This window comes from Mandrillus leucophaeus, unplaced genomic scaffold, assembly GCF_000951045.1.
Source record: "Mandrillus leucophaeus isolate KB7577 unplaced genomic scaffold, Mleu.le_1.0 Scaffold532, whole genome shotgun sequence".
In the NCBI taxonomy this organism is placed as follows: Eukaryota; Metazoa; Chordata; class Mammalia; order Primates; family Cercopithecidae; genus Mandrillus; species Mandrillus leucophaeus.
Genome location: NW_012105720.1, coordinates 1,019,189 through 1,030,127, shown reverse-complemented (window position 1 = coordinate 1,030,127; position 10,939 = coordinate 1,019,189). Strand labels below are relative to the sequence as shown.

The following is a 10,939-nucleotide window of genomic DNA, read 5'->3' as shown; positions in this document are numbered from 1 at the left end:
GGATTTCTTTGTCTGCTTAATTTGACTTATACTAAGTAGGTAGAGTCTACTTCATTGCCCCATGTTTTTTTCATTTCTTTTCTTTTGAATACTGGAGCTCAACTACCTCTTCCAGCTGACAATGCCCATGATCTAATTTTGCTTGCAGTCATGAGGTCATGTGTATCACTTTCACAAATTATGTTTCCATACATTAGTACATTTCATTTTCAAAACACCACCACAAGTTGTTGTTTTCTTTTATATTCATTTTCACAACACACTGAGCTGGACACTGAAGGATGCGACTCCATGACCTACTATTGTCCATAAAATGCTAGACTTAGTCTGTTAGATGATTTCAGGAGGCAAGAGATAAGAAAATGAAAAGGGGGAAGAAAAAGTAACAAAGCTGAAATTTAAAAAACAATAAAAAGTGTATGTGTCCAAAATTAGGCTCCAGGTTGTGGTGACAGAGATGTTAGCAGCAACTGAAGCAAACTTCAAGGCATCCATGATAGAGACAAATGGGAAAGAAGCCTTGTAGTCTGTGGGTGAAAAGAAAGCTCCACAAGCTCCTATGTTGCCCTCGAAAGCCTAGGTTGTTTTTATTCTGTGTGTGAGTATTAAGAGTGGGAGAACAGTCAACAAGGGCTGCCTCTCAGAGTAGTAGGCAGCATTGAATATGAAGGGCATGCTTCCCGTGGCAGTCATTTACCCTGAATCTCAGCAGACCTTGAAAATATATGACATCTGTATGTGTGGCAGTGGGTCGGGGAATGTTAATGCAAAAACTTGTCTGAGTGACTCTAAAACGCATGAGTTTGGAAACCTGATAAGATGCTCTCTAGAAAAGATGTTGAAATTCATGTTACTGGTATTTACACTTACAGAACCCCCTTAATGTCATAGATAGGCTTTGAAATGCAGTCATACCCTACACAACAAATATTTTTGGTTGTAAAATAGTGCATATATGAAGATCACAAGAGAATGTAGAAATTACAGTGTAATATAAATCATCATAGTTGAATGTGTCTAAGAAAGTTAAAGTGTCTAAGAAAGTTAAGCTCATTTTAAAAGATGAAATGGCTTTTAAAAATTTATTATTTGACAAAGACGAATCTAGGTAGGAAAAAAATTACTAGATCAGAACAGTATAATCGATTTACCATACAGCACGCAGGATACAAATGAAATAATTTTTAAACATGTTAAAAAGATGCTTAACCTAACTCATAATACAAGAAATGTAAAGAGATTGAAATTAAAACTATACTGAGAAACCATTTTCCCCACAAATTACAAAATTTGATAGCCCATTTTGTTAGTAAGGCTTGAAGAAATGGGCTCCCTTTTGAGGGAATCCCAGCCATACCTATCAAAATTACAAATTGCAGGTAACGCTTGAATCCAGCAATTTCACTTTTGGATAAATATTGTACAGATGTACCCGAGAATGCAAGAAGTTATATAGTTATAATGCTATTTATGGTATTTGTTTATAAGAGACTGGAAACAAGCCAGCATCCATTGATAGTCTAGTTAAATAAGTTATACTATACACAATGGAGTATTATGTAGTTATAAAATATGAGTGAGAAAAATCTCGATGTGTTAATATGAAAAAGTCTCCAGGAGAAGATAATTAAGTGAAAAAAGCAAGTGCAAGACACTGCCTATAGTGTGCTACTTTGAAAGTTACAAAAAAGGAGGACTGGCAAAAGCAAAACATGTTCCTAAGAAAGGGAAAATTTTATGGGACAACCAAGAAATGTAGATAGTTCGAGTGAGATTTCTGTGGGAAACTTGGTCTTGGTAAGAAGAGAGAAGATTAGTTTTGAGAACCAGAGAACAAAGGTAGAGACTGACTTGATGCTGAGTCCAGAGTATTGGGCCAGGACTATTGAAATTCCTCCTGCCTGAAAATCAGTGACAGAGCCAGGGGTCAGGGTGGGTTTCAGCTTGGGGTGAGCATTAAGTGACAGTTGTGAGGGTAGGAGGGATATGTGAGCGACAGATGGGTCTACAGAAATTCACTTCTGATTGGATATGGGAAGATTTATAGGAAGAGTTCAGAGGCAATCCTGAGTTTCATGGTCTGGGTGATTTGAAGCTATTTGGTTCTACTAATATAAAATTGAAATCAAGAAGTTATTTTGGTCATTAGAAGACTCATCATCATGAAACTTTTAAAGAGACTTGCATTTCCTTCTGCTAACCAAATTGAAGCTAACACATAGTGAGTAATATCTTTTTTCCTGATCCTTTCTATTGTCTTAAACCAATGATTTAAACTATTGTTCCACTGCTGGGTTATTGTAGGGACCATCCTGAGAAAGCAAGAACAGTGTCTGGTAGTATTTTTCCTGTTTTCTTAACAGTTCATCCTGTTGACCAAATGGGCAATGTTATTTGGAGAGATTTCATGGGAAAATTATTGTACTGTGTAAAACCTTTCAATCTCAAAACATCAAAGATGGTACTCTGTGCCTCGAATTCTGTTTCAAATCGAATACGAAGAAACTAAGGAAAATTGGTGTGGTGGCTCAAAGGCAAGGTGAATTCCAGAGCTTGTGCCCTTGCAACTACTACTTATTCAGTGCTATCTCACACCACAGGCATCTGCATCCTGATTACAGCTGCAATTTTAAAATGTAAAATAATGTTGAAAGCATTAACTAGGAAGCTAAAGAGATCAGATTATGTTTACTATGTACTATTATGCTATATTTTAGACATATTTTATTTAAAACATTACATTACTCAATTATGCAGAATAACACATTGGTTCTCTAGCAATGGTTATACCTACTTTGTGCCTAATTGTTATCAATGTCATGTATGGAGTATATTATAACTCAGATGAATTTTTGCTTGTGGAAGAAATGTAAGGAAATAGATTTGAAATGTGTTTTGTTTACTAACCAGTATTTTACATTGGTCGTTAAGGAAACATTAAATGTGATTTTTTTAAGAACACAATGACACTAATGCTAATATTATCTTTCATTTTTGTTAACCTGACAGAGAAAATACTTAGATGAGTAAACCATGTGTATAACAAAGATCTATAACATTGTAGTCAAAAGAGGGTTTGTATTGAAAGTTGTTGACTCCCGTAATCCCTGTATTCTTTAAAAAATCAGACAGGCTCGAAAGGTTCTTGATTAGATGTGAGACTCCTTCACCCCATGGCTGCCTGAAATGAGGGCCACTTTCTTTTCAGAGAGGCTGCAATTTTTTTTCAGAGCAGTGGATCCTAGAAGCATTGAGCCCTCCCGCTTTTCCTGTTTAAATTATTATAGTTTAAAAGCAAAAGCAGTTTGAACTATTCTTCATATCCCAGTTATTGCAACTTTCTTCTACTTCACAGTGAAGTTACATATTTTGTTGTGTTCCTATTGAATTTAATTATATGAATTATTTTTAAAATTAGAATATCTCATGTTCTTTAACATTTAATTATATGGAACACAATTTTTTAATGATTAAACCTAGGAATATGATATTTTTAAGAAGGGACCAATTAATAAAATATTAAATACCAAAAAAAGTCATTGTTAAATTACTGTTTATTTTATCTCTTGCAGAAAATTACGTTTAGTTGATATCAAAGAATTTCATAATCGCCAGGATGCATTAGAGCTGTCAACTTTTCAGAACATTATCATGAGACACATGGAATCTGCCAAAGAGACTCTACTTAAAATGTAAAGGTTTGAAATTTCATGTAGGAAAGCATAAGTTTAAAAATATGATGGTGGACTACTGCATTTTAACTGCTTTTAGAAGATCCAATTTTAATATGTTTTAAATCATTTCTACATGATTTAAATATAATATGTTTAATTATCTTAGTCTGTAATATTTGTCCAGATGTTCTACACAGCATAGATTGTGCAGAAACTAAAATGTTCATGACAAATGGTTACTTTTTTCTAAATGTCTGGTTTGTACCTATCCTTTGAGAGGGGTGCTGAATACCATAAGAGAATGGTTACCTACTCATTATTCACCAGATATTTATTTGTCATCTACTGTTAATACACTAGGCTCTGTACCTCCTTTCATTTTGTTTTTGGATGAGGAAAGCAGAAGAGTTTAAATAATGATTAGGTGGGGAAATGTATATCATTTAAATGAATTTAAAAATGTCACTGGAAGGCAGACCTATCAAATGATAATTGAATATCTCCATGGATTGGATTTTCAGAATGGAATAGCCACACATGATAATTCATAATCTGGCAACCAGATGGTATGCTTTGAAACAACTTAGGAAAATTCTTTCTCTCATGGGTCATTAAGTTATTGTAAACAGGACATTAGAATTAGGTCAAATTTAAGATAGCAGAGAACATAAAACTGCTAGCATAGCTTCATGATTTTTAGAAGTTACTTAGAAAGATATCTTCATAATTTGAGATAAAATATTTCCATTATCTTGCTTTCTTCTCCAATGTGTTAGAATAAAATTCTTTGTCTGATATTACTTGAAAAAAACTTTAGCCTTCTCTTTTATATTAGTATTTAGTTACTGTAAAAACAGAGTTAAGAGGTGATAAAATGAAAACCCATAATTAATTACAGAGAAGAAAGTGACCTCTTAAGTACAGGATACAAATAAATTATCTTGATCTGTAACTTCTGGGTTCTACCCTAGGAATACATTACCACTGTCAATTTTAGTTCAATGGGTGTCAAATTACAGAGTAGAGTACAAACCTTTGTTGAATTATTTTTTGCTGAGAAATGCAGATTGATTAGCTGTATCTCTTGATGCTTCCTGATTGATTCTCAGGGAAGAACTCTCTGACTATACTTTAAGTAGTGAGCCCGAAAGTGTTTATCATGACCAAAAGGCAGAGCATCAGCTCACAGAGGAGAAACAATTAGCAAATGATTAATTATGACTTCTACCCCAAATCCAAATGCCTTTTCGTCATCCTTATCTTCCACTTTTACTCACAGTGTGTGGTTTATCACCCAGACTTCTGGAAACCCGCTTTTCTGTGCTCCTGTGTTTCTCTAGTTCTTCTTCCATTTATCTTTTTCTGGCTTTACTTATTATTATTCCCTACAAGTAGGGTTCCCCAGATCTTTGTTGTTATCTCTCTTCTTTATATTCTCTTAACAATTTCGTGATTTCATCTGCCTCAAGATTTTGTATTCTGAGCTTTAGGCCTGTCTTACCAATTTTTAAAATTGATACATAATAATTGCACATATGTATAGGGTACATATATTAATGGAATATTTTGATGCATTCATACAATGCATAATGATTCAATTAGGGTAATTAGCATATCCATCACCTCAAACATTTATCATTTCTTTGTGTTGGGAGCATTCCAAATCTTCTCTTCTAGCTATTTTGGAATATACTATAAATTCTTGTTAACTATAGTCACATTACATTGCTATCAAACACCAGAACTTATTCCTTCTATCAACTGTATTTTTGTGCCTATTAACCAATCTCTCTTTATCTTCCATCCCATCCCTGCCCTTCCTAGCTTCTCTTAACCACCATTCTACTTACAACCTCCATGACATCAATTTTTTTTTTTAGCTTCCACATATGAATAAGAGCATGTGATATTTATCTTTATGTACCTGACTTATTTCAATTAACACGATGTCCTACAGGCTCATTCATGTTGCTGCAAATGACAGGATTATATTAATTTTTATGACTGAATAATATTCCATTGTATATATAAACTACATTTTATATACTATATTTTATATACATTTTGTATTTTATTTACATTTTATATACTATACACAAACACACATACACACACTATATTTTCTTTATCTATTCACCCACTGATGGGCCCAGGTTGATTCTGTATTTTGGCTATTGCGAATAGTGCTGCAATAAACATGGGAGTGCAGCTATCTCTTTGATATATTGATTTCCTTTCTTTGGGGTATATACCCAGCAGTGGAATTGCTGAATTACATGGTAGTTGTAATTTTAGTTTTTTGAGAACCTCCATAGTGTTGTCTATAGTGGACGCACAAATTTGTGTTCCCAACAGTGTATGAAAGTTCCCCTTTTTGCCAGGGATGGTGGCTCACATCTACAATTGCAGCACTTCGGGAGACTGAGGTGGGTGGATCACTTGAGGTTGGGAGTTTGAAACCACCAATCAACATGGTGAAACCCTATCTCTACTAAAAATACAAAAATTAGCAGGGTGTGGTGGCGCACACCTGTAATCCCAGCTACTTGGGAGGCTGAGGTGGAAGAATCGCTTGAACCTGGGAGGCAGAGGTTGCAGTGAGCCAAGATCACACCACTGCACTCAAGCCTGGGTGACTAAGCGAGACTCTGGCTCAAGAAAAAAAGAAAGAGAGAAAGAGAGAGAGAGAAAGCAGGGAGGGAGGGATGGACGGAGGGAGGAAGGAAGGAAAGAGTTCTTTCTCTGCATCCTTGCCAGCATCTATTATTTTTTGTACTTTAATAGTAGCCATTTTAACTGGAGTGAGATGATATCTCGGTGTGCTTTTGATTTGCATTTCCTTGATGAATAGGAATGTTGGGCATTCTTCATATACCTGTTGGCTATTTGTACGTTTTATTTTGGGAAATGTTTATTTAGATCAGTTTGCCCATTTTTAGTGAGATTATTTGGATTTTTGCTGTTGAGTTGTTTGAGTTCTCTATGTATTCTGGTTATTAATCCTTTGTACAATGAATAATTCGCAGACATTTTTTTCCCATTCTGTAGGTTGTCTCTTTACTCTGTCTAGATAGTTTCCTTTGCTATGCAAAGCTTTTTAGCTTGATGTTATCCTGTTTGTTAATTTTTGCCTTTCTTGCCTGTGCTTTTAGGTATTCCTCAACACGTCTTTGCTCAGACCCAATGTAACACTGAATATCTTTAGTTGAATGTCATGGATCTCAGCATGTCCCTAGCAATGCTTATTCTCCTTCCAAATCTGCTACTCTTCCTGTTGTGAACCATTACGAGGCCAAGTTGAAAACCTTGGGACTTTTTTGTTCTCTTTTGAAATTTCATGTAGGAAAGCATGAAATTTTAGCTCTGCTTCCAGGGATACCCAATGTATTGCTATTCCTTTTTATTGAGAAATAATTCATTTACCATAAAAATCACTACTTTAATGTGTGCAGTTCAGTAGCTGATAATATACTTGCAAGGTTGTGCAACCATCACCCCTAATTCCAGAACATTTTCATTTTCACCATGCAATATAGTTTGGATGCTTGTCCCCTCCAAATCCCATATTGAAACGTAATCCCCAGTGTTGGAGGTGTGGCCTGGTGGGAGGTGTTTTGGTCATGGGGGCAGATCACTCATGAATATCTTGGTTCTGTCCTCGTGATAGTAAGTGAGTTCTTGCTCTGAGTTCACACAAGATCTGGTTGTTTAAAATGTGTGGCACCTTCCTCCTTGCTCTCTTGCACTGGCTCTGGCCATGTGACATGACTGTTCCCCCTTCACCTTCCACCGTAATTATAATGTTCCTGAGGACTTCACTGGAATCAGATGCTAGAACCATGCTGGTGCAGCCTGTAGAATCATGAGCCAATTAAACCTCTTTTCTTTATAAATTACCCAGTCTCAGCTATTTCTTTATAGCGACACAAGAATGACTTAATGCTCCCTAGAAAGAAACTCTGTACCTGTTAGCAGTCATTTCCCATTCTTCCACCCAAAGGTGCCAGGTAACTATACTAATATATTTTTTGTCCCTGTGAATTTCCCTACTCTGGACATTTCATCTCAGTATGAAATGGTCATTTTGCCTGGCTTCTTACAGGAAGGATAATGTTTTCAAAGTTCATATATGTATTCATATATGGTCATTTATGCCTGGCTTCTTACAGGAAGCATAACGTTTTCAAAGTTCATTCATATTATAGCATGTATCTGTATGTCATGTCTTCTCATGGCCAAGTGATATTTCATTGTATGGATATAAGACATTTTATTTATCCAGTCATCAGGTGATAGACATTTGGGTTGTTTCCACTTTTTGGCTGTTTTTGCTATGAACAACTTATTTTGTATAAATACATTTTTAAGTTCTCTTGACTGTATACCTAGGAGTGAAATTGCTAGGTTATATGGTAGTTCTAACTTTTTGAGGAACACTTGCACTGTTTTCCAAAGTGACTATAAGATTTCACATTCCTAATAATTTATGAGGATTCCAATTGCTACACATACTCTCCAACACTTGTTATTGTCTATCTTTCTGCTTGTAGCCACCCTCATGGTTATGAAGTTGTATCTCACTGTGATTTTGACTTGCATTTCCCTAATGACCAATAATGTTGAGTATCTGTTTATGGGCTTATTGTCTATTTGTCGTTTTTGGAAAATGTCTATTCAAACCCTTTGCTCATTTTGTACTGGGTTGTCTGATTTTTATTATTGACGTGTAAAATATCTGATATTTTGTTGTTGAGGTTTAAGAGTTCTTTGTATATTCTGGATACTAGATTCTTATCAATTATATGATTTGCGAATATTTCTATTGATAGTGTCCTTTGAAGCACAAATATTTTTGATATTGATGAAGTCTGATTTATGTTTTTTCTTTGGTTGCTTGTGCCTTTTGGTATCTGTATTAATCTGTTCTCACACTGTTAATAAAGACATACCTGAGACTGGGTAATTTATAAAGGAAAGAGGTTGAATTGGCTCACAGTTCCACATGGCTGGGGAGGCCTCACAATCATGGTGGAAGGTGAATAAGGAGCAAAGCCCTGTCCTACATGGCGACAGGCAAGAGGGCATGTGTAGGGGAACTCCCATTTTTAAAACCATCAAATCTCACGAGACTTATTCACAACCACAAGAAGAGTATGGGAGAAACTGCCCCCATGATTCAGTTATCTCCACTGGCCTCAGCTTTGACACATGGAGATTATTACAATTCAAGGTGAGATTTGGGTGGAGACACAGCTAAACCATATCAGTATCTTATCCAAAGCCACCAAGATTTACCTGTTTACCTGTGTGGTAAACAGAACTAATCGTTCTATAGTTTTAGCTCCTACAGTTAGGCCTTTTTGACCTTTACAAACCAAATTCATTTTAACTTACACATGGTCTGAGATAGGAGCCCAAATTCATTATTTTGCATATGGATACCTGGTAGTCTGAGCACCATTTTGCAAGACTCTTCTCATTGAGTTGTCTTAGCACCTTTGCTGAAAATCATTTGAGCATATATGTGAGGGTTTATTTCTGGGCTCTCTATTCTGTTTCATTGGCCTATTTGTCTTTATGCCAGTACCAAACCGTTTTGTAGTAAGTTTTGAGATAAGGAAGTGTGGGTCCTCCAATTTCGTTCTTATTTTTCTGAGTTGAAAAATTGTTGTTGTTCTGAGTCCTTTGTATTTTATATGCATTTTAGTATCAACTTGTCCTTTTTTTAAAAAATGCCATTGGGATTTTAATAGGGAATGCATTAAATCTGTGCATTAATTTTGGGAGTATTGACATCTTAATAATGTTAAGTCTTTCAATTCATGAACACAGGATGTCTTTCCATTTATTTAGTTCTCTCGAAATACCAAATGTAAATACAGAAATGTATTTACATTTTTTGGTTTAATTTTTTTCTAAGTATTTTATTCTTGATGCTATGTAAATGGAATGGTCGTCTCAATTTCATCTTCAGATTATTTATTGCTGGTGTGTAGAAATACAACTGAATTTTACATATAGATCTTGTATTCTTACTAGGTATTCTCACTAGGTATTCTTGTATACCTTACTAAACTTATTTATTAGCTTTAATGGTTTTTGTGTGTGAATTCTTTATGGCTTTCTATATAAGATCATATCATCTGCAAATAGAGACAGTTTACTTCTTCCTTTCCTATCTGGTTATTTTTTTTTTCCTTTTCTTAGCTAATTCCCCTGGTTAGACCCTCCAGTGCAATGCTGAATAGAAGCAGCAAGAGCAGACATGTTTTTTTTTATCATGCAGTATTAGATTTTGTAAATGCTTTTTGAATCTATTGAGATAATCATGGGATTTTCCCTTTCATTCTATTAATATGGTATATTACATTGGTTTTCATGTATTGAACCAACCTCGAATTCCTGAGGTAGATTCTACCTGCTCATGGAATGGAGATAATCCCGTTGTTGTTTTTTTTTTTTCTGGAGACAGGGCCTTGCTGTGTCACCCAGGCAGGAGTGCAGTGGTGCGATCCTGGCTCACTGCAGCCTCTGCTTCCCGGGTTCAAGTGTTTCTCATGCTTTAGCCTCCTGAGTAGCTGGGACTACAGGCATGTGCCCAGCTAATTTTATTCATTTTTGTAGAGACAAGGTCTCACTGTGTTGCCCAGGCTGGTCTCAAACTCCTGGACTCAAGCAATGCTCCTGACTCAGCCTCCCAAAGTGTTGGGATTATAGGCATGAGCCATCACATGTGATCATATAATCCTTTTTATGTGCTTCTGGACTTGGATTTCTAGTATTTTGTTGAGGATTTTTATGTTTTTATTCGTAAGAGATATTGGTCTGTAGTTTTTGTGTACATGTGTGTTATGTCTTTGTAGTTGGTATAGTAATACTCACCTTATAGAATGAGTAAGAAGGTGTTCTTTTCTCTTTTCCTTTTTGGTTTGTGAATTCTTTACAAACCAAACATTTGGTTTGGTGTTAATTTTTTAAATGCTGTTAGAACTACCAGTGAAGCCATCTAGTCCTGGCCTTTTTTTCCTGCAAAGTTTGTAAATTATTAATATTAATTTGATCTCTTTTACTTGCTACAGGTTTATTGATATTTTCTATTTCTTTTTAAGCCAGATTTAGTAGTGTTTGTCTTTGTAGAATTTGTCCATTTTTTCTAAGTTATCAAATTTGTTGGGAAACAATTGTGTATTATATTCCCTTTTAATTCTTTGTATTTCTGTAATGTAAGTATTAAGGTCTCCCCTTTTATTCCTGATTTTAACAAT

General features: G+C 35.3%; 1 protein-coding gene across 2 annotated transcripts in view; it reads left to right on the top strand.

The window, feature by feature from the left end:
- DNAH7 (dynein, axonemal, heavy chain 7) overlaps positions 1-10,939 on the top strand; it is a 384,437-nt gene that overhangs the window by 49,265 nt on the left and 324,233 nt on the right. For both annotated transcript variants that reach the window (XM_011997181.1, XM_011997180.1), the window contains exon 10: positions 3,573-3,692. In XM_011997181.1, coding sequence (XP_011852571.1) covers positions 3,573-3,692 — 120 coding nt within the window. The remainder of the gene's footprint in view (positions 1-3,572; positions 3,693-10,939) is intronic.